General features: G+C 40.6%; 1 protein-coding gene and 1 long non-coding RNA gene across 13 annotated transcripts in view; one reads left to right on the top strand and one right to left on the bottom strand.

The window, feature by feature from the left end:
- Nucleotides 1–5838, bottom strand: part of COMMD10 (COMM domain containing 10) — a 244942-nt gene extending 239104 nt beyond the window's left edge. For 10 of the 11 annotated variants that reach the window (XM_065546660.2, XM_065546663.2, XM_065546661.2 and 7 more), the window contains exons 1-2: nt 5770–5838; nt 3325–3415 (exon numbers count right to left, since the gene is read on the bottom strand). In XM_065546660.2, coding sequence (XP_065402732.1) covers nt 3325–3415; nt 5770–5810 — 132 coding nt within the window. In that variant the 5' untranslated portion in view covers nt 5811–5838. Of the gene's footprint in view, nt 1–3324; nt 3416–5325 lie in introns of all 11 variants that reach the window. The other variant, XM_073994083.1, reaches the window with a different exon arrangement.
- LOC135971406 (uncharacterized) overlaps nt 5461–24272 on the top strand; it is a 52601-nt gene continuing 33789 nt past the window's right edge. The window contains exons 1-2 of one of the 2 annotated variants that reach the window (XR_010587574.1): nt 5461–5612; nt 23845–23951. This is a non-coding gene — a long non-coding RNA (uncharacterized lncRNA). Of the gene's footprint in view, nt 5613–9803; nt 15920–23844; nt 23952–24272 lie in introns of those variants that run through there. The other variant, XR_010587575.2, reaches the window with a different exon arrangement.

Raw genomic sequence — 24272 nt, 5'->3', positions numbered from 1 at the left:
TGCCTACATGCCCCATGACAGCATCTTCAAACCAACCCCCAGTTTGCTATTTTTAGTGTGCCATGGTCAGGAACCCAGAGAACTGACCTCTCAAAACTAGATATACAGCACTGTTACCTCAACAGGCTTCGTGTGAGGGCCTCAAAGTCTCTCCTATGAAGCCAAGTACATGAGTTTTTTTATTGCATGAGCTGTGACAGTTATTTTTGAAGTGCAAAGGCCACGAATGTTTATTTCTAAGTTCCCAGCTATGGAAGTTCATCTGACTTCCATTAGTATTTCCCAATGCAAACTGCTGGCACGCTGAATGAGACAATTCTTTGTGCAGGACTGCCCTAAACACTGCAAAATATATATATTTTTTGAGACGGAGTCTCGCTCTGTCACCCAGGCTGGACTGCAGCGGCGCAATCTCGGCTCACTGCAAGCTCCACCTCCCGGGTTCACGCCATTCTCCTGCCTCAGCCTCCCAAGTAGCTGGGACTACAGGCACCTGCTACCACGCCGGGCTAATTTTTTGTATTTTTAGTAGAGATGGGGTTTCACCATGTTAGCCAGGATGGTCTCGATCTCCTCACCTCATGATCCGCCCATCTCGGCCTCCCAAAGTGCTGGGATTACAGGCGTGAGCCACTGCGCCTGGCCAACACTGCAAAATATTTCTAAAGTCCCTGGACATTAAATACCAGCAGCAGCCTCCACACATTGTAACAAACAAAGAAACAAAATATCCATGTATTTGTATATGCCAGGATGAGCCAGGAATATGGCCAAAGAGGACTCCCAGATCCATAATCTGGCATGCCCACATTCTATACCTAAGTATAGACAAAAACATATCTTCTGCCCATAAACAGATCAAACTTGGTAAAATAAAAGTACCAGTAGAGGCGCAACAAAATCCCAAAACCTCTTCACCAATCTGCCTGCCTCAGTTTCACTATTCTAAGAATTCTGCCTCAAGGCAAAGGCCAACTTGATGAAGTCGGGGCACATAAAAGAAAGTTGGCAGATCCTGAAATGCAGTGCAAACTTGACTGAAGAGCCCTTATCAAAATAGGAGCCCTTCTAAAAGATGATCCCCTGAAACTGTACAGGAGAAAAACAATTACACCTTTCCTGACATTTTCTTAGCAGGCAAGTATTCACATACATGTTTCTTTATTTAAAAGTACCTGGACATTAAATGCCAGCAGGACCGGTAACTTCACTTTTCAACAAGCACCTCTATTCCTCTCCACTCCCCTACCTCTGATGACAAAGCATTCAAGCTCCTCCATGGAATTCTTCAGCCACTCAGTTAACTCTAAGATAGATACTAACTCATTCTCAACTCCATAAATGACTGAGAATGTCAAAGACAAACATCACAATTTTCTGTGCAAGTGCTCCATTCTCCCTCAGTGTGAAGAACAAAAGATGTGTGTAAGAGTTTCTTGTCCCATATTGTTACACACAAGCAAGCACCCACCAGCTCAAGAAATAAAGCAGAATATCTGTATAGCCCACATCATTCGCTTTTGGGCCAATTTATGAAATGTTCTATACCCTTTCTTGAGGTTTCGTGTAATAAGGGACAGAGTTACGGAGCCAAGCTGCCTTACTAGCTAGCTGTGTGACCTTGGGAAAGTTACTTAACCAATCTCTGTCTCTATCTTGGTTACCTCATAGATAAAATGAAGATGACCAGAGATGACCACAGTACCTACTTTTTCAAGTTGCCGTAAGGATTAGATGAGCTAGTAACACAAAGCCATTAGCATCACACCAGTGAAAAAGAAACCAATGTAACTTTATGAATAGCAAATACCACAGAATGTTGCTGCTATCATTGCAGTTTCTCCTTTCTCTCCATCCACATCACAGATTCCTTAGAAAAAGGAATATATTATAGAAGACTGAGGTTTGTTTTGTGTTTTCCACAGCAAGGAAAATAATTAACTCTAAGAATATTTACTGAGTGCCAACTATACTAGTAGCAATGTATTAGGAATGGGAACTATAAAGATGAGTAAGACATAATCCTCAAGATATTTAAAACCAGAGGAAGACCCATTAATAGGTTTAAGGGATTTGGTTGCCTTCTAATCATGAAACAAATACTTATGAGGCAGTACTAAAATTAGGTGAGAATGAATTAAAGCACAGAAGAAAGAACAAATTGCTGAGCCTGAGAGTGTGAAATCCTTGAAGGATGAACAGGTACTCAGTAAAGAGAAGAAGGCCATTTATAGGCAAGGGAAAGAATATATGCATAGATACATTGCTGAAAAAGTTCATGGCATGTTGTAGTAAATAGGCACCATCCAGTGTAACTGGAGCACTTACAAAATGAGACTGTAGACTGCAACCATATTATAATGGGACTTGTACACAATGTTAAGCATTTTAAACTTTTCTCCATGGGGCAATGGATAGTCACTGATGGTTTTGAACACTGTGAAAATTATAATCCACCTTTGTTTTAGGGAAAAAAAAATTAGAAAGTAATTTACATAGTATTATGAAGCAGTAGAAAACAAGAAGACTATAGGCAGGGAAATCAGTTTGAAGGTAACTATTGTCATCTAAAAAACAGGTAATAAGGATTTGACCTAGAATTGTGAGAACTTGGATTTGAAAGACACTTTGAAGGGGAAAGGCATGGTTTTGAGGCTGGCTCTTGGCGAGGAAAAAGAAGAGGAAAGAGTAAGAGTCTTGGTTCTCAGGATGATGATACCCGGCACTGCATAGAGCAGTTAGTGTGTGCTCCATAAATACGTCAGATGGAATCAAATTTTTATAACTTGATAAATTAACTTGGATTGGGCCAGGTAGAGAATTACAAAGCATTCGCATGTCCAAAACAACCATACCCTTAAAATAAAAGTGAAAGAAGAACAAAATTAACTGAAAGATTAAATACTAGTTGATAGAAAAAAACACAGAATTATTTTTAAGGGGAAAAATCAAACCAAGACATCAGAATTTTTCCCTAAAGTAGATTTTGTAGAACATTAGTCCCAAAATACATATCAAAATAAAACAGATCCAAGGTCAAAACACATTTGGAAAATGTTACTGCCATAATCACCCTCACATACGTACCACAAACACTAGCATCTAAAATACTCTGAAAAGTTCCATAATTTAAAAAATTTAACTTTATTGAAGACAGAGTTTCTCAAACTTTTGACCACAAAACATTATCAAATCTTCCACAGAACCAGTGTCCCTAAGAACATACTGGAAAAGTTATGGCTTTGCAAAAAGTTCTCCAAATAATCAGACTTTCAATTAAATCAGAAGGAAGATTACAAGGTGTGGAAACACAAAAATACAAACCTTCAGGTGAAGTTTCTGAAGAATCCGAGTGAGCAACCGTGGAAATCTTCCTATATCTATTGCATTGATCAGTGACACTGCTTTCTTCATGCTAAAGAAAATTATAAAACAAAGTTGTAAAATGAGCTTTCCAAGTTGAACTGTACTTTCTATAGTTATCTTAAGTTTTCATTCCAACAACTCTGATTGCTGTATGGTAAATCTGAGTGAAATAAAGAAAAACAGATGACAGCCAGCAAAAAGGGCAGGGCAACCTGAACATTTCCAAAAAGATGCCCCCAAAATTACTTCTGCTGAAAAGGTCCATTTGGCAAATTTTCTCTTGCTTTTGGGCAAACCAAAGTACTAGGGAAAGCTTGTACTCTGCAGCGGAAGAGCATTAATCTAGTAGAGTGTTTATATAACCACTTAACCCAAAAACGGAACTCTGAAAGTGGTGGGAGGAGAGGAATAGCAATTATGGCAATTACACCAAAAACTTAAAGAATACTACAAGGCAAGTAACTTTTCAAATACTATGTACAAAATTATTTGGGGTCACTAAGGACATAGTTATTTTAAAACCCTCTTTCGATTGTAATAATCAACTTCATTATTACAATAATAATCAATTTTGAGATAGGGTCTCGCTCTGTCACCCAGGTTGGAGTGCAGTGGCATGAGCTCACTTCACTACAGCCTCTGTCTCCTGGGTTCTAGGAATCCTCGTGCCTCAGCCTCCCAAGTAGCTAGAACTACATGCACAGGCCACAGCGCTGGCTAATTTTTGTATTTTTTGTAGAAATGGGGTTTCGCCCTGTTGCCCAGGCTGGTCTCTAACTCCTGAGCTCAATCAGTCCTGCGGTGGCTCATGCCTATAATCCCAGCACTTTGCAAGGCCAGGGAGGACGTATCACCTGAAGCAAGGAGTTCCAGACCAGCCTAGCCAACACAGTGAAACCCCATCTTTACTAAAAATACAAAAAAATTAGCTGAGCAAGGCAGTGGGCGCCTGTAATCCCAGCTACTTGGGAGGCTGAGGGACGAGAATCGCTTGAACACAAGAGGGGAGAGCTGCAGTGAGCCAAGATGGCGCCATTGCCCTCCAGCCTGCACAAGAGGGAAACGCCTTCTCAGGAAAAAAAAAAAAAGAGACATCTGCCCGCCTCAGTCTCCCAAAGTGCTGGGATTACAGGCATGAGCCACAGCACCTGTCCTGTAACAATCAACTTTAAATGATGTGATGAGAACAATTCTTTACTGCACCATATTGGATACTGTTTACTGATGTAGCAGTGTTCCCCAAGACACTGGTATGAGGAAAGAAACTGGCAATCAGAACCAAAGTGAGGCAGGAAAATAGGGTCGGGAGGCTGGGAACATAAGGCTGATTCACACTTCAGCTATGACAGGAAATGTCCTCTATATAGATAGGCGGAGTAAATGACTTTGTAACTTTACTTCATCCTCTTCATTTACATAGGGAGAACACCAAGTAACCAATGGAATCCTCTAGAGATTATTTAAATTCCCAAAAATTCTGTAGGGGCCCTTCAGCCCCTATGCTCAAGCAACTTCCACACTGTAGAGTGTAGTTTCATTTTCAATAAATTTCTGCATTCTTTCCTCGCTTTGTTTGTGCGTCTTCTCCAGTTCTTTGTTCAAGACGCCAAGAACCTGGACACCCTCCACTGGTAACAAAAGGAATCCAGGAAGAAGGAAAAACTTTAAAATAACTCTTTTCTTCTGGAAGATTCCTGCCCAATTCAAGCACAAAGTAATTATTTCCGAACACTATTTTGCCTATATACTTCAGTACTTTTTCTGTATCCACACACTACCTGCACTATTACTTATTTTTTCACAAATTAAGTCTTTTTTTACTTAAATAATGTTAAAGGGGAACTGTATGTCACCACCATGGACAACCAGCTTAATTTACCATAAGTAGAAATTAACTAAAAATTTGTTTAAAATGCAAACAAAAGCAAATGCTACCAAAGCCAGGCTAGATTCTGTTACCAATCAAAAATTCGGTCCCATATTCGATCCTGACTTAAAAGGGGTATTAACACATGTTGGTCCAGCACCAGTGTGAGCCTTTCTCACCACAGGGTCCGAACGGGAACTGAAATCGGAAACGGAATACCGTCCCACGTGATTCAGCAGCACTCAAGGCAGCGCCCGGGAACTTCTGATACCAAACTCCGCAAACAGTGACGCAGACCTCATGCTTGCAGACCACACGCTTCCATACAGACCTCAGCTGCCAAGCGCACTGTGAGCCCCACAGGTGGACCACCGTGAAGGTAAAGGCGCTACACGGCCCCACGCACTCCGCAGACCCAGCGTCGCGACCTCGGCAGCCCACCCCACCCAACCGGGTCCGCCGCGGCGGCCAGGCGGCAGGCAGCAAGGTCAGCCTTGTGCGAGCCCGCTACCGCAGCAGCTTAGCGGATCAGCTACCTGGGGCTCTCCCGTAGGATCAGCGCCGCCGGCACCGCCATCCTCGACTTTCTCGCACTGCCGCCGTCTGTCAGCTGCGCCGAAGCCAGCCAATGGTGGCCGCGGCGGACGGAAAGCCGGAAGGCCCAAGCCGCGCCGGGGCCGCTTTAGAGCTCTGGGGCTCCTGCGACCCCGGCGGCCGGAGACCTGTCCCGCAGTCCTGGAGGGCGGAGAGGGCGGCCCAGTTGTCCTCCCGACACTACAATCGTGTTGGACTTAAGTCTGTGCATATATATGTCTTTGTATTTATGTATTATATATGTATGTACATACGTGGACAGGTGTGTGTGTGTGTGTGTGTGTGTTTAATAGGGCCAGTTTAAGCAAGTCCATGTACAGACCTGGATAGATATGTGTGTGTATGTATGTGCATATATATATATTATTTTTAATAGGGCAGGTTTAAGCAAGCCCATGTGTACATGCTTGATGCTTGGATACGTGGTGTGTGCGTGTGTGGGTATATTTTTTTAATAGGGCAGATTTAAGTGAGCCTGTGTGTACATACTTGGATAGGTAATGTGTGGGTTCCAGCGTTTGGCCTGCGGAGAGGCAGGCGGTTCAGCCAGCTCCCCTGAGCCTGCCCAGGAAGCTGCGCATCACCCCTCAGGAGAGGTGGTGCATCCAATTCCACCCTAAGCACTGTGCCATCACCCCCTCCTGTATCTGCATCTGCAGGGCTTGTAGTATGTACGTTCAATTCCTTCAGCAATGTTCAATGAATGAGCGCCTACTGTGTACCAAGCGCTGTTCTAGGCACGGGAGATACAAAAGGCCAAAATTCCTGCTCTCAGGGTTTGCCAGCAGTCTAAATGGACAAGTATTTGTTGCACCCTTCTTTAGAGTCTGACACTGCAGAGCAGGGGAGATGAATCGCTGCAGTGAGTAATGTCAAGGACCTCATCCAAGACTAGGGAGACACCATGTTTGCATAAATACCTTGATCTGCCTTTGAGAAAAACATGGAGTGAGTTAAAGGAATTCAGATGTGGGAGCAGTGAAAGGCATCAGAGGTAAGATCAGGAAAAGCTTCCTAGGGCAGGTGGCAAATGCGGTGGGTCTGCAGAGGTGTGGAGGTGTGGAGGGTGAGGCAATGTGTTTCAGGTCAGTAGAGTAGAAGGACGGTTTGACGTTTGAAGAACAGGAATTTAGACTAGAAAAAGCCTTTAATGACTGGTTGTGGCATGTGCACTTAATCTGGTGAGAAATGGGTAGCCATTAAGTTGTTTTTTGTATCCATTAAATGTTTTGAAGCAAAGAAATTTTGCAATGGGAGTTGGTTTTTTTGAAGGTTGCTGTCAGCAGAATGATGATTGGAGTGGAAAGAGGTAAGCAGGAGGGCTACCTGGAAACTACTGCAATAATCTATGGAAAGCAATAAAATCCTGTGGTACTAAAAAGGCATTGGTGAATTAAAAGATAGTGGATGGATTAGTTACATTTCAGCAGTAGAATATTCAAGAGCTGCCAAAAAATTGAATTTAATTTTCCTTCCTAATTATGTTTTACTTAAATTATTATTTAAATTAGTTGGCATTCCTGGAGCAGCCCAAGAACAACCTAACTGAAAGGAGAAACCAGATTGCAAATTAAATGTGAATAATCTCCACATGGATAATTGAGTCAATTATACAATGTGTTGAACACATACAAATACATTTAGTTCCACAACACTCTACAGTCCCCAATGTATGCATATCTGAAAAAGATGTATGTGAATCTACATAAATTATAGGTCTCTGATCCAAACACAGATTACCTCATCTGCAACTTAAAAGGGTCCCAGTTCCCTCATTCTTTGAATCATTTCCCTTTTGTCTTGATTCCTTTCCTAAAGTAGAACCACTAACCAACTAAAACTGTTTCAGATCCCTAATGAAGTTCACCCTCTGATTGCCTTAAAAATATACAGCCAGAATTTTGAGCAAAAGAGCATCAAGATAGCTCAAATCCCAAATCTGTGTAACCCTGGACAAAGTACTTAACCTCAACAAGTTTCTCATTCTCAATCTGTAATGGGGATGAGAATAATGTCTGTTCCTCTGGATCTTAATGCGATTTAAATAATGTGACGTATGTAAAAGAAATACTCTACCCTCCTTAGAACACAAAACCCAGACCTCTTAAGGTTTTCACACAAGCAAGTCTCCAGTAGACACAGAGGCCACTTACTCTAATTCTCTTCATTTTCAATGATGGACTGATTACTTCTTATTACCACGTGTTTCTATAAAGGCGTGATGCTGTGAATAGTTTCACACCTCAAATGAGAACCTCACCCAAGACATTTCTGCATTCTCTGGAGCATAGGCATCTATGTCCATGAAAAGTCCTTTTAGTTGTCTGCTATTATTGTGTGGGAGTCTTAAGTGTCTTCGTAGGCTCTTCAAGAACTTGCTTTAGAATGTGGGTGCTCCTATATTGGGTGCATATATATTTAGGATAGTTAGCTCTTCTTGTTGCCTTGATCCCTTTACCATTATGTAATGCCCTTCTTTGTCTTTTTTGATCTTTGTTGGTTTAAAGTCTGTTTTATTAGAGACTAGGATTGCAACCCTGGCTTCTTTTTGCTTTCCATTTGCTTGGTAAATATTTTTCCATCCCTTTATTTTGAGCCTATGTGTGTCTTTGCACGCGAGATGGGTCTCCTGAATACAACACACCAATAGATCTTGCTTCTTTACCCAATTTGCCAGTCTGTGTTTTAATTGGGGCATTTAGTCCATTTACATTTAAGGTTAATATTGTTATGTCTGAATTTGATCCTGTCTTATGATACTAGCTGGCTATTTTGCCCATTAGTTGATGCAGTTGCTTCATAGTGTCGATGGTCTTTACATTTTCATATGTTTTTGCAATGGCTGGTACTGGTTGTTCCTTTCCATGTTTAGTGCTTCCTTCAGGAGCTCTTATGAGGCAAGCTGGTGGTGACAAAATCCCTCAGCATTTGCTTGTCTGTAAAGGATTTTATTTCTCCTTCGCTTATGAGGCTTAGTGTGGCTGGATATGAAATTCTGGGTTGAAAATTCTTTTCTTTAAGAATGTTGAATATTGGCCCCCCACTCTCTTCTGGTTTGTAGGGTTTCTGCAGAGAGATGTGCTGTTAGTCTGATGGGTTTCCCTTTGTGGGTAAGCTGACTTTTCTCTCTGGCTGCCCTTAAAATGTTTTCCTTCATTTCAGCCTTGGTGAATCTGACTATGTGTCTTGGGGTTGCTCTTCTCGAGGAGTATCTTTGTGGTGTTCTATGTATTTCCTGAACTTGAATGTTGGCCTGCCTTGCTAGGTTGGAGAAGTTCTCCTGGATAATATCCTGAAGAGTGTTTTCCAACTTGGTTACATTCTCCCCATCACTTTCAGGTACACTAATCAAACATAGGTTTGGTCTTTTCACATAGTCCTATATTTCTTGGAGGCTTTGTTCGTTCCTTTTCACTCTTTTTTCTCTAATCTTGTCATAATGCTTTATTTCATTAAGTTGATCTCCAATCTCGGATATCCTTTCTCCCACTTGATTGATACAGCTACTGATACTTGTGTATACTTCACAAAGTTATCTTGCTGTGTTTTTCAGTTCCATCAGGTCATTTATATTCTTTTCTAAACTTGTTATTCTAGTTAACAGTTCCTGTAACATATTATCAAGGTTCTTAGCTTCTTTGCATTGGGTTAGAACATGCTCCTTTAGCTCAGAGGAGTTTGTTATTACCCACCTTCTGAAGCCTACTTCTATCAATTTGTCAAACTCATTCTCCATCCAGTTTTGTTCCCTTGCTGGTGAGGACTTGCGATCCTTTGAATGAGAAGAGGCTTTCTGGTTTTTGGAATTTTCAGCCTTTCTGCACTGGTTTTTTCTCACCTTCGTGGATTATCTACCTTTGGTCTTTGATGTTGTTGACCTTCAGATGGGGTTTTTGCATGGGCGTCCTTTTTGTTGATATTGATACCATTGTTTTTTGTTTGTTAGTTTTCCTTCTAACAGATCCCTCTTCTGCAGGTCTGCTGGAGTTTTCTGGAGATCCACTCCAGATGCTGTTTGCCTGGATATCACCAGCAGAAGCTGCAGAACAGCAAAGATTGCTGCCTGCCCCTTCCTGTGGAAACTTTGTCCCAGAGGGTACCCACCAGATGACAGCTGGAGGTGTCTGTCTACCCCTGCTGGGAGGTGTCTCCCAGTCAGGAGGCATGGGGGTCAGGGACCCACTTGAGGAGGCAGTCTGTCCCTTAGCAGAGCTCAAGTGCTATGCTGGGAGATCCACTTCTCTCTTCAGAGCCAGCAGGCAGGAATGTTTTAAGTCAGCTGAAGCTGCACCCACAGCCACCCTTTTCCCCAGGTGCTCTGTCCCAGGGAGATGGGGGTTTTATCTATAAGCCCCTGACTGGGGCTGTTGCCTTTCTTTCGGAGATGCCCTGCCCAGAAAAGAGGAACCTAGAGAGGCAGTCTGGCTACAGTGGCTTTGCCAAGCTGTGGTGGGTTTGCACCCAGTTGGAACTTCCTGGCAGCTTTGTTTACCCTGAGGGGAAAACCGCCTACTCAAGTCTCAGTAATGGTGGACGCCCCTCTGCCCACCAAGCTCAAGCATCCCAGGTCGACTTCAGACTGCTGTGCTAGTAGTGAGAATTTCAAGTCAGTGGACCTTAGCTTGCTGGACTCCATGGGGGTGGGATCCACTGAGCTAGACCACTTTGCTCCCTGGCTTCAGCCCCCTTTCCAGAGGAGTAAACAGTTCTGTCTTGCTGGCATTCCAGGCGCCACTGGAGTACAAAAAAACTCCTGCAGCTAGCGAGGTATCTGCCCCAATAGCCTCCCAATTTTGTCCTTGAAACCCAGGGACCTGGTGGTGTAGGTACCCAAGGGAATCTCCTAGTCTGCAGGTTGCGATGACCCTGGGAAAAGAGTAGTATCTGTGCCGGATGGCACCATCCCTCATGGCACCGTCCCTCACGGCTTCCCTTGGCTAGGGAAGGGAGTTCCCTGGCCCCTTACGCTTCCGGGGTGAGACAATGCCCCACCCTGCTTCTGCTCACCTTCTGTGGGCTGCACCCACTGTCTAACTAGTCCCAATGAGATGAACCAGGTACCTCAGTTGGAAATGCAGAAACTACCACTTTCTGCATTGGTCTGGCTGGGAGCTGCATACTGGAGCTGTTATTCGGCCATCTTGCCAGCCAAGTAAAATATCCATTGCAAACTTTTATGAAGTCCACCTTTTATTACATTCTGTATTAGCCTGACTTTTCTAGAAAATAAGCCTAGCTATTATACATGCTCAATTGGGAACTATAATTGCAAGGGAGTAGGAATGCAGGCAAAAGGAAACTAAGGAAAGGTAGAGAGAAAGCAAATACAGGGTGGCATGTTATCAAACTGGTTACAGCTTCAAAACCTAGCTTATTTCTCAGTACTCTGGGATATTTCCAGAGAGGCTATTCGGAATCACTGTGTCTTAGAACAACATGGGGTTGGAGTGGAAGAAAGAAATTGAACTCTTTCCAATTTTTTCTTTCTTCATCAAAATCTGTCCTATAACTCATGCTCCTGCATTTCTAGGATATGTCACCTGGTGCCTCTAGGCAGCCCCACTGGAAAATTCAGAGCTTCTGTGGGCCCAGTAGAATAGGAACTGAGTCCTGAAGCTATAGCAGAAGAGGAACCCGTGGTTCAATCCCTGCCCATAGCCCCTTCTCAATCCCCCTCCCTCTGCCCTGCCAAGGGTGGCAGTGAGTGACAGGGGCTTTAAACCATGGGACTATCAAGAGTTTCCAGGGGCCATTTTGTCAGGAAAGTAGAACAACATGCTGAAGCCTTGGAAACAAGTGGGGTGAACTTACCTGAGGAGGGACATAACTTAGAGACAGTTATAGCCTTTAGTGGAGTCTCAAAACAAGAGTTGCTTGGGCCCTAACTGCTTCAGTCTTTATTATGCAGCTTTTTCAATTCATATTCACATAATTTTCCCAAAGTACATCATGGCACAACTTGGAGTAAGGTCTGGTGTAGGTCTGGTGTCAGCCTTCCCTGTATCCTGGAAGCTAACGCTTCCTCTGAGTGTGAGCTTTGTCCTGTTTGGAAGGGCTCCTTTGTGGCCTCTACCTACAGCCCCACTGTGTTCTCCCCCTCCCCTCATTAGGCATGATTTATATTTTTGACACCCAGTGAAGTAAAGCCAAGATCTGGGATGTTTTTCTCCCAGAAGTCTCCCCCAACCCTAAGGGAACTCTGAAGACACCAGGGAGCCTCACCCAAATCTATCCTTCGACATTCCAGTCCCAAATGCAAATGATTATCTTTGGAGGAAGAGTAACACCTATTCACCCACCAGAATCGTGTCCCCAGAAACCTAGTCCAGCTGAAATGATCTTTTAAGTAAGTTTTTGATATATATTCTCAAATAGGGGGATGCAGGCATTTTATTATGTACCTCCGATTGTTCTGGCAAAGGATTGGCCAACTATGTGACCCAGTTCTTTAACATTATGAAAGCCTGAAGTCCTACAACTTATCCTGAGTTCATCAGATGCATCTAGCAAATAGACATATAAAGGCAGGAGACTAAAACTATCTGCTACCCATGCCTGACTGCCGGACTGGCTATAAAACACAAACTTCATATTCAACAGCTTTGTCACATTCACCTGCAGACACTGTTGGCCCAGTTTTCCTCTTTCCCACCCTGCACTGCACATAGTCTTCCTCTCCTTACCGTCACACACATGCAGTTTCTAGCCCTGTTTTTAGCTCTGCAGTCAGCACTTGCCTCATAGGTGTGAGAGAATCAATTGAAGTGGAGCTGAAGAACAGCCTTCTAGATGGTAAACATGTAATTGTTCATTTCACATTGCCTCCCCAGAGTCCTAGGGGGATAAAGTTTTTAAATTACATAATCTTTATTTTTGAGTTGTACGTATGTAAATATTCCTGTTTAACATGATACACATAGGGGATAAAGAATGCTTGAACATAATCTATTCTCTGAATATTTGCACAGCAGGCTGTACTGTAGAAAGAAGCAAGAAATGGCCAGGCACAGTGGTTCACGCCTGTAATCCCAGCACTTTGGGAGACCGAGGAGGGCAGATCATGAGGTCAAGAGATCGAGACCATCCCGGCCAACATGGTGAAACCTCGTCTCTACAAAAATACAAAAATTAGCTGGGCATGGTGGTACGCGCCTGTAATCCCAGCTACTCAGGAGGCTAAGGCAGGAGAATCGCTTGAATCTGGGAGGAGGAGGTTGCAGTGGGCTGAGATCGTGCCACTGCACTCCAGCCTGGTAACAGAGTGAGACTCTGTCTCAAAAAAAAAAAAAAAAAAAAAAAACAGAAGCAAGAAACAGAAAGAGAATAGTATCCAGGTTGTAGGCCACATTTTCCCAGAAAAAACAGTATTTATGTTCTCCCACCCTTAACCAAATGGAGGGTGGGGAAGAGGATGAGAGGGAAACATTTATTAAAATGTAGCAAAAATACACTTTGTAATATATGAACAGATCCCCTCATAATGTGTTCTCAAACTTAAAGTTGAAAACCATCTCAAATTATCACTCATCCATTTTCATTTGCACCTAGTTTTCCCAGTCCTACCTCCCAGAGGCCTGTGCCATTAACAGGACTGATATTTACACATAGGATGTGTGAAAGACAAAGTGCTTTCTTCAGTAATTTTCACCTGTGAGCACCATTTGAAAAGAATCAGTGGACGTGTCAGAGCAAGGCAAGATTACAGACTGCCTTTTACCCCACGGCTAGTAAAAAAAATAAAGAGTAAACACCATAAATAGACAACAGGAAAAAGAAGTCAAATCATTAACAGGAAACAAAGAAGCATAAGTTAATACTACACTTGAAAAATGATCTGATGAGAAAAGAAACAGAACTTCTGCCTTAGCTAAGCTGGATTCTAAAGGTGGTTCCCAACTTTCTGAAACTGTGCTAGGAAAATAAGGTTTCCACAAAACCATGAGAGTTATCTTTATATCCCCAGACTTGGAGAGGAGCAGAATTGGAGGTATACAGTCAGCCAAGAAGAAATCATGGAAAATCCCTGGAGAATATAGATGCCTGAGGCTGACACAGGACTAGCGGAGTCCAGAGGAAGCTCCAGGGGTCACTCTTTTGATGTATCTGAGTGAGGGAAAAAGTAGAGCAAAAAGGCAGAAAAAAAAAATACATCTAATTATCTCAAATGATGAATAGGAAGCTATGAAATTTGAAGATAAAAGAAAAAATTTAAAAAAAAAGACACCCATGCAAAAAGCCAGTGGAAAAGATTACATTGAAGCTACAGTGAAAATAGCCTTCCCTAACCCTCCCTGCCTTAATGTTAACACTGGCTGAAACCCACAGGTGCTCTGATTCTTTCTCTATATTAAGTGGAAATGGAAGAATGAAATGGGGAAGCAAAAACCGGGGCTAACTCAGGAAGAGTCAGAGGTTCCAGTACTCCACAATTAAAGGAGGACTGATCTGAAACCTGGGGGATACCCCATCAGCTATTGGACATGCCTGTACCAGTCAAGTGAATCTTGATACAGGACAGTTGACAAAATCTCAGAGCTAAGAAAGTAAAAACTAAATCCACTAACAAATGCTACCCTCAACCCCAAGCTTTTATTAAATAGCAGAATGGAATATTGAGCCATCAAGCTAGCATAGATGGAAAGACAAATCAATCTCACATTAAAAAGAACAAAGAAGACATATCAGAGAAAATAGAGGTCTGGGCAGAGCTGTTCATGCTAAACACAAGTAGGATAGGAAGAAATGCCATGACAGTTGTGTAATAATTTTACAGGAACATATATAAAGGAAAGCTATCGAGTATGCAAAAAACAAAAATTCCACCTGAATGCTCTTGAGATAGAACTTAAGAAAGAAATTAATTCAGTGAAACAAGAGCTAAAAGACAACTTGACAAAATATCAAAATTAGATGTAAAGCACAGAAACCAAAGAAAGAAAGTCAGGACTAAAAACACCATTTCTTGTGATGTAAATTAGAAACTGCAAGGAAAAGACTACACACAATTTTAAACTAAATTATGAACAGAGCAGAGGGGCTATTCATAGTGAATGCAAAGAATGAGACAAACACAAAGTAGATACTAATAACAAAAACCAACCTAAAGATTACTGTGTCCCCAAGGCAAATAACCCAACAAATAGACACAAAAATACTTTCAATATGATAATAAAGAGTCTGACTCCATTTTTTATGTTTGCTGGCAGATTTCAAGCCCCACCACTCCCTCTTCACCTTCTGCCCCACAGCTGGGCAAAGTGTTAAAGAAGCCCAGGTGTTTCCTTCTCTGGCACTGATGGCAAATTCAAACCACATAAGCCCCTGACTGCATCAGGGAACCCTCATCCTGGCCCGCACCCCAACCACCATAAAGCCCCAGGCCAGTTGACTTTCCCTGCTGTCTTAAGCCGTTTTTGGTTTTGCTTGAGAGTCTGCTCTGCTCTCCCCAGAAAACCTCATTATGTAAGTAATAAATCTTGTTACATACCTCCCTGCTGCATGAATGGCATCATCAGTCTAGACACCTGTATCAGACTGTTTTCACACTGCTGATAAAGACATACCCAAGACTGGGCAATTTACAAAAGAAGGAGGTTTAATGGACTCATAGTTCCATGTGGCTGGGGAGGCCTCACAATCATGGCAGAAGGCAGAAGGCAAAAGTCATGTCTCACGTGGCAGCAGACAAGAATGAGCCAAGTGAAAGTGGTTTCCCCTTATAAAACCATCAGATCTCGTGAGACTTATTCACTACCCCAAGAACAGTATGGGGGAACCACCCCCATGATTTAATTATCTCCCACTGGGTCCCTCCCACAACACGAGGGAATTATGGGAGCTACAATTCAAGGTGAGACTTGGGTGGGGACACAGCCAAACCACATCAACACCTAACCAAATTTAGGGTACAAAATCCATTTTGCCTCTGTAGGATGATCAAAACAAATTAATAGAAGACGATTTCTCTGCAATGTTAGAAAAACTGAATATACAGTCTAATGAAAGAGCAAATTATTTTTTGGAAAAACATAGAATATGATGATTCTGGGACAGATTCTGGTAAAATTATCAAATTCCAAGGATAAAGAAAAATTTCTTCAAGCGGCGTGGTGAAAAAAAGCATGTCACTTACAAGAGTAAAATAATCAACAACTTTCAGACTTCTTCATAGCAATGTCTACAAAGTGTTGAGAAAAGTGTATCATGTCCTGCCAACATGCTATTCAATATTAAAGCAAAAGTCAGATCTTACTAAACATGATTGCATTCATAGTTTTCATGGGCTCTTTTTATAAAAACTAATAGTTGAGAACAAGCCAACCAAGAGATTAATGAAAATAAAGAACTCAGGAGCAGAGATGCTGTGACATGTAGTGAACATTAAATCCATATAAAACTAAAATGTAGTTAATTTATGAAGTTAAGTAGAAATGTTGTAATGTTTGATAATATGGAATCAACATATAGCTTAGAGAACTAATTTTTAAATGGACAAAATTGGGTGGAATAAAGTTTTAAGAGTACTTATTTCTTTATCTTTCAAAGCAAATGCTATGAATCAAACGTTCTCTTAAAGAAATACAACAGTACCCCATAAATATCTATACCTACTATGTCCCAAGAAAATTTTAAAAAATTAAAATGAAATACATTATTTAAAAAATGAATTGATCATAACTTCTTAAAATGTTTCCATAATCTTTTTTTTTTTCTTTTGAGTTGGAGTCTCACTCTGTTGCCCACTGCACCTCTGCCTCCCGGGTTCACGCCATTCTCCTGCCTTAGCCTCCCGAGTAGCTGGGACTACAGGCTCCCACCACCAAGCCTGGCTAATTTTTTGTATTTTTAGTAGAGACAGAGTTTCACCATGTTGGCCAGGATGGTCTCGATCTCCTGACCTCGTGATCTGCCCGCCTCGGCCTCCCAAAGTGCTGGGATAACAGGCGTGAACCACCACGCCCGGCCCCAGATGTTTCCATAATCTTTTTAAACATTTGCAGAGGTGGCAGTATAGAGAGCTGTAGTCTGAATATGGCCCATGGGCTATAGAAATACTGTGCTTGCTTATTTTGTTTAACCTACTCAGGAGTGACATAAACAATGTAACCAGAGAGATTCTTATTTTGAAAACAATAGAAGAAACTTAATTTTTTAGTTTGCTGCATGAATCGTATAGTCACTATGCCTAAAGGCATTTAAGTTTATGACCCCCATCTTAGAGGAATACTTTAGGGACAAACATTTCTTTGTTAAGGAAACAACTCTCTAATATACAGCAATTTCTATAGTTTCTTTTCCTTCTCTTTTCCACTTTAATAAAATCATTTCTATATATCTGTACCATATATATTAGATATATAGCATATAGATTGTGATCTAGATATAAATATGCATACAGTGATTACTAGAATTAGGTTTGGTTAATGTCCACAATTATTTCAGGCTGGTGAGATTTTCTGTAAGTTTTTACCTTCTCTGTATTACTTAAATTTCCAATGATGAGAAATTATTTTCACCATCAGTTACTATTCAAAAGATCATGAAGACAAAGATAATTAGTTATGTGCCCAGGATATTTTATATTAGGTGCTAAAATAGTTTACACGCCAAGAAAAATTCTTTGGGGGACCTAACATTAACATCAGTCTTATGGAAATTTGTAAATAATATTAATTTATTATCATTAAAATATACTTAAGATTTGTGTGTGTTAAATGAAAGATCTAAAGTAAATTATTAATATTATTGCATTTGGAAAAAAGGCAAACATGTATCTCTTCAGTGTGACTGCCTATTTTTTATTTACACAAGATTTTAAAAGGTTTTTTTCTTTACTGTTTGCTTAGATTAGTAAAATAACAAGATGGGTGCAGTTACTTTCCTTCAGGATCAGAGTCAGCGTGGCATTTACTAAAGACAAAGTGGTTCTTCTAACAAGCCAAAGAGCTCGAGAGGTTCCAATCTGCCCCTTAGAGCCATAGGTAAATACAGATTATTTGAATGACTCTACCGAGTCTCCTCGTTGTTCCAGCATGCCATACCCCTTCTCAGTTCTGTGTCTAGTTTTGTAGTCTCTTCTTTGTAATATACTCTACCCACAGTTCCTACCTCTCCAGAAGGGAATATGTAGAGGTGTTTGGGTTGTTCCAAGGCCTTGCAAATGTTACTGATACATAACAGGAATCACAGTCTCACACAATGATGAATTATCCACCCAAAGTGCCAATAGCATCTGTGTGGAGAAACCAAACCTTCAAGACTTCAAGATCCAACTCAGTTCACACTTCCTAAAATGTACACCACCTACTCATGTTCTTCTCTGGAACTTTGAGAGGGTTTCTTATATGAAGCAAACATTTTAGCAAGTAATTCTATATGATTGCCTTTCTTCATTAGCCAACTGTTGTAAAGGCATAGATCCATTGTAGACTTCTTCAGAGACCTTGTCATGCCCGTTATCATACGGGTGCCTGGGATAGATAAAATAAAACTATTTCAGACCCTTTTACAGTGAAGATTTAACATCTCAGTTGGACAGCCAATTTAGTTAAATGGTATGTCTAAAGGTGCAGAAATCTGTGAATGCTATATTGAAAGAGAAATAGTGTGTATCCCTAAACACATATTTTATGTGATTCCTTGATTTATTCTACTTTGAAATTAGTAAGTTTTATTGAGATCTTGAAAAATGAGTTGCAATACTGTATTTTCATAGCTGTCTTTCCAGAACTCAAGACACTTCACAATACTTTCATGTTTTGACAAACTAATGTTAAAATACTCTGTTCCAAATGTGTCTATAAAATGTTTTTTTTTTTTTCCTCATGACTTTTCCTTATTTTTGTATGACAGAATTTGTTCATCAAGGTCAACTTGGTAAATATATAATTGCGGAACATTTGATTTGAGGTATAACTTTAGTGTGAAAGCCTATTAACTCAATCACACCTAGTGCCCCAATCTTGGTTTCTAATATCATTCTCCGATAAAAAGAACCTGGACTTGTTGGAGAAATGGCTGATTCTAGGACTGGGGCAGTAAGTACAGAATGAGCCTGGGACATCTTGTAGTGCAGGGAGTAAGGAAGTGCTGAGAAATTAAAATAAAATGTTAAAACTCATAATGATTCAGATATGTTAAAGGACCATAGAACACAACTGAAAAAAACTCCTAATAACTTAAAACCAAAGAATAAAATAAATATCCACAAGTCCATACTGATATAAACAAATCATTTAATAAATTATTCCATTATTTAAATAATTGAATAATTATTGAGTAAATGGGAGAGAAGACAAAATTTTCTGCATAAAATTACAAATAATTTATATAAATGGCCATCCCTAAAAAGAGGGAAGCGTAACTCTCTACTCCTTCATTACAGGCTACACACAGTGACTTCTTTCCAGAGTGCAGTTTGTAAGGGTGGTAGGGATAGAGTCACTTTACGGTGAAGAATCCTGACAAACACCACCTCAACCAGATGATCAAGGCCACATTATCAGTGATTAACCATGTTGGTAGTAAGTACTCTTGGTATGGTGTCATGAAAATGGCAATTGGTCTTCGTGTCTTCTTCCAGAAGCCCATAATTCTGGTTTCATTATGAGAAAACCATCAGACAAATTCCAGTTTGGGGACATTCTACAAAATACTTGACTAGGAGTCCTCAAAACTGTCAAGGTCATCAAAAACAAGAAAAGCCCAAGAAACTGTCACAGTCTAGAAGAGCCTAAAAAGACATGATGACTAAATGTAATGTGGTATTTTCAATGGGATCCTGGAACAGAAAAAGGACATTGGGCAATAACTAAGAAATACAGATAAAGCGTGGACTTTGGCTAACAATAATTTCTTATTATTAGTTCCTTTACTGTAACAAATATGCCATACTCATTTGTCAGTAATATGGGAGATTGGATGTGGGGTATATGGCCACTTTTTACAGTCTTCACAATTTTTCTGTTTCTAAAACAGTTGTATAAGATAAAGTATATTTGTTTTAAACCTATTAACTATTTTCAACTTTTTGAAGTATGAAAGGAGTACTACTGTCAAAATGACACTTATAAAACTTAGAAACATTATCACTGTTACACTTTCCATAGCAGCACAAATAGGTCATGGGTACCACTGTGAGTGCTGTGCGGTGCCGCCCAAAGCCTCCCTTTGGAGGAAGGATGTATTCCCACAGCTGCAGTGAAGGGTGCTGGCTGACACTGCTGAGCTGTGAGTTCTTTTCAGGAATTGCCTCACCTAAAGAGTACCACTTAGCACAAGGCCACGTCCACTTCTCAGTGCAGTCTGTATCTGACTGGTAATATTTAACAACCAGATCTCTGAAGAGAGAAAAACCAGTGCCCTTGTTTGTAGCATTTAACCAGTTTCTATAGTGTTGATGTTTCTACTATAGCCCATATCAAGTACCAAAGTGCAATCAATGAATGCCCATTGGAGAAGAGATGCATACAATCACCTCCCAAGCTGGAATGAGCCGGCTGTAGCACATCACTGTGTCCTTTTGATATCAACTTGGGACAACATTGAGGAGCCATTTCAAATTCACAGCTCCTGGGGGGCCAGCTGAGAGCTTATTATGACTGCATTGTAGCCCAATCTCTCCCTCTACCCAACCCTGCTCCCTTTCCATCCCTTCTAAGCATTTGACTCAACAGCACTCAACTTCCTGCATGTGAATCTCATCTCAGATTCTGCTTCCTGAGGAATCTAACGTGCAACAGGGATTTCTTGCTGGACAAACTAACCAAGAAGATTATTATTCAATGATTGCTTAAAGTACTTGAAGACAATTATCTTGGCAATGATGATGCTGATGCTGTGGTCATAGGACAACAAAGGAAAGGAAAAATTTTTGTCTAACAGACTCTCGAATTCTATTTAAACAAGGAGTCAGTATATGAAAAAGTAAAAATTATAAACAAGATGAGATGGTTGAGATGGGGTCTGACTATGTTGCCCAGGCTGGTCTCAAACACCTGGGCTCAGGGGGTCCACCTGCCTAAGCCTCTCCAGTAGCTGGGATTACAGGCATGCCCCTCCATGCCTGTTAATAACCAAATATTTTAATGAAAATAATTTATGCTACTCTCTAGGAAACCCAGAGGACCTTTGGTAACCATGCCTATTTTACTTTACTTTCATATGCCCTTAACATGTAATCCATGTTGTCATTATCCACCATGCATTTATTGAATATCTACCTTGTGCCAAGCTCTGTGCTATGGATCTTGCACTTAAAAAATACCATCCCTTCTCCTAATTCTAAGGAACTTACACATCGGTATGAGGCCACAAAACAACAGTGAAGTGAAAAAGTGTCATGATTCATGTGAGTACAGGGCACTGTGGATGCTCTGAATACATGATGATAGCCGTCATTTATCAAGTTATGTTTGCCGTGTACCCAGGATTGTTTCTGATGCTTTACAAGCATTATTTCCTTAAATCTCACAGCAATCTCCTTTTAGATTCTTGCATATACCTTCACAGTAAGTGATTACATGCTTACCTCTTTCATATTTGGCTTGTGGTTTTAACTAGTCTGACACCTGACAGTTCAGCTCTCTCTCCCCCAGCTCAGCAAGGTTTCTGATGGTTGGTTCCTAGTTCATGATGTGTGACTACTCAGCTCATAAAACTGGCCTGGTATCTTTTCTTCCTGAGGCCAAGCTTTTCTACATTTTCTTAGATCTGGTGGGCCCCCCTTGTTTTTTTTTTTTTTTTTTTGCTTATCTTAGCCAGAGCCATTTGCAGTTGAAAGATCCCAGCTGACATAAACAATAAGAATATAATCATACGATCATGAAAAGCCAACAAAGAATAAGAGTGCAAAGATATAGAAAAGAGAGAGATGTTAATATTTGACACAGTGCTGTTCCTAAAGAACCCAGGGAAAAGGTATCCATCCCAACTGACTGGCCTTTAACAGGAGAGAAACTTGTTTCACTGAAACTACAAGAATGGAGGCCAAAAAAAAAAAGGTATGGATAGAGATTCTTACTAGGATTGGGGGCAGGAGAAAGAATCAGCATGTCAAAGTTATGTATCAGATGGCCTCTATCATTTCCAAGAAAACAGCAACATTGAGGAGAGGATAAAGAAGTGGGGAGTTAAAGAGGCCAAACGTTTACATAGCTGCTTTGGAGAATGGCCGAGGAGTTGACTGGACTGAGGGAGGCATTGTTATGGCAATATGGAATGGCATCAGTCTGTATAACTGGGCACCTTCACCACAGACAGCCTGAGAAAGAGACACAGCAGGAATCAGGCCTTTTATCTAAAACATTTTCTAAACTTTATTTATTGTGCTAAATGTATCCTTTTTTAAAGTTATAATGTTATAACAGTTATAATGTTAAAGTTTTTTAAAGTATAAATTTGAAAAATTAAATTGAAAAGTTTAAATAGTGCCAGGCATGGTGACTCACACCTGTAATCTCAGGGCTTTGGGGAACTGAGGCAGGTGGATCACTTGAGGCCAGGCATTAGAGACCAGCCAAGGCAACATAGCGCTTGAGCCCTCATCTTAAAAAGCTAAATAAAATTAAAAGTTAACCGGGCGTGGTGGCTGTCACCTGTAGTCCCAGCTACTCAGGAGGCTAAGGCGGGAGGATCATTTGAGCCCAGGAATTTGAGGTTACAGTGAGCTATGATTGTGCACTCCAGCCTGGGCAACAAAGTGAGACCCTGACTTTTAAAAAAAGAAACAAAATCTTGAGAAATCATCTTTTATTCCAAAGAAAATATAAAAATCTCATTGAACCCAGCCTTAAATAATCTTTTTGAAAAAATTCCAAATCCATTTGAAAAATAGTGGTCTTGATTTTGTGTAAAACCTAAAGTACATACAAATGGCCAGCAGAGGGAGCCAAAACCATGTATGTATTTCATTTGTACATCGTTTTTAGGAAAGTGGATTAATAAAAATTACAAAATGCAAATAACCCTCATCATTCAAGAATATATGCAAAAATCATAGAAATCATATATTTAGTGCTACTCTATGCCAAGTACTGTATGGAAAATTCAAAGCTAGAATGGGATTCTAAATGTGAAGCAACTGAAAAAGTATTCCTTCCTCTCACTCTCTAGGACTTTTTTGGGTTTTTGTTTTTTTCTTTTTTCTTTCTCTAGGACTTTTCTGTAGTAACTCCTGAAAAGCAAAATAATTTGTGTTCTATTGAAGTGGGAACATTTTATGAGTTGTATGAACACTTTTTCAGTTCCTATTGCTGAGAACACAATTGTTAGCAGTGTGTTGAAAAGAAACGGGAGGGCCTTAGCTCACACCTCTTAAATCAGGCTCTAGGTATCTCTCAGGAAACAGAAGGAAATCATTTTTGTGGAAATTTGTTGACAAGGAATTTGCCGCAACTACACTATACATGTCTCTCCATTTTCTGGACAATAACTGCATTAGTTAAGGTGTTTTGTTTATAAGTAAGAGAATCCAACTCTGACCAACTCTGGCTAACTAAGCGGGGGAAATAATTTACTGAAAGAATGCTGGTTAGTACTATCCTTTCAATAATTTATAAATATTTGGGGGAAATGGTTGATATTTAAAAATGACAATGAATATATTTTGTATAACTTTACGGTCACAAATTTGAAAATTTATATAAAATAGATAACTTATAGAAAGATATATATGTAATATGTAATACATAACAAAAATAGAAGAAAACAGAATATAACTATTTTAAAAACGAATGTATTATTGACAACCTTCCTATTAAAAAAAAGAGAGAGAGAGAGAGAGAGAAAGAAAACAACAAAAAAAATCCCTTCAGGTCCAACTGGCCTCACTGGCAAGTTCCAATAAACATGTGAGGATGAACAGTTTCACCTGAAACAAAGACTTGTAGAGAAAAGAAAGTGTTCACCGTCTCCTTTTATGTGGCGAGCATCACCTTGACCTGAAAGCCCAACAAGGACTTCCATTTGCAGAAAAATGAGTAGACATGCTTTTTTTCTATTCTTCTCACTACGTACAGTTACAAACTCTGGACATTATGAATACAACAAATACAAGATGACTCTGAAAGGCAGAGAGAAGGAGGCAGACTGGCTAGGGACCTGGGACATGAGGAACGACAGAGCAGTAAGTACCCTGGGTTTCTTTTTACTTCATACATCCTTGGGTGTATGAAGACTGGGTAATGGAGATGTCAGCAATCCAGAAATACCAATGGGCACAGATGGAAATAGCCCCCAAAACCTTGGTCTCTGTAGCCAGAGAACCAAGAAATAGGCAGCCCAGCAAGACAGAAAAGTTTTAAACAATAACCCCTCTACTCCACCAACAATCACAGAAGGAAACTGTGCCCTTACTCCCACCAGCAAAGGCTGAATAGGGAACCTGGACTTCCACCCTGGCTAGGCTGTAATGAAGTACCCCAACAACGGAACACATACTCACCAA

Source organism: Macaca fascicularis, chromosome 6 (genome assembly GCF_037993035.2).
Source record: "Macaca fascicularis isolate 582-1 chromosome 6, T2T-MFA8v1.1".
Classification (NCBI taxonomy): domain Eukaryota; kingdom Metazoa; phylum Chordata; class Mammalia; order Primates; family Cercopithecidae; genus Macaca; species Macaca fascicularis.
The sequence above is the reverse complement of the archived record's forward strand: the minus strand, read 5'-3'. Positions and strand labels throughout refer to the sequence as shown.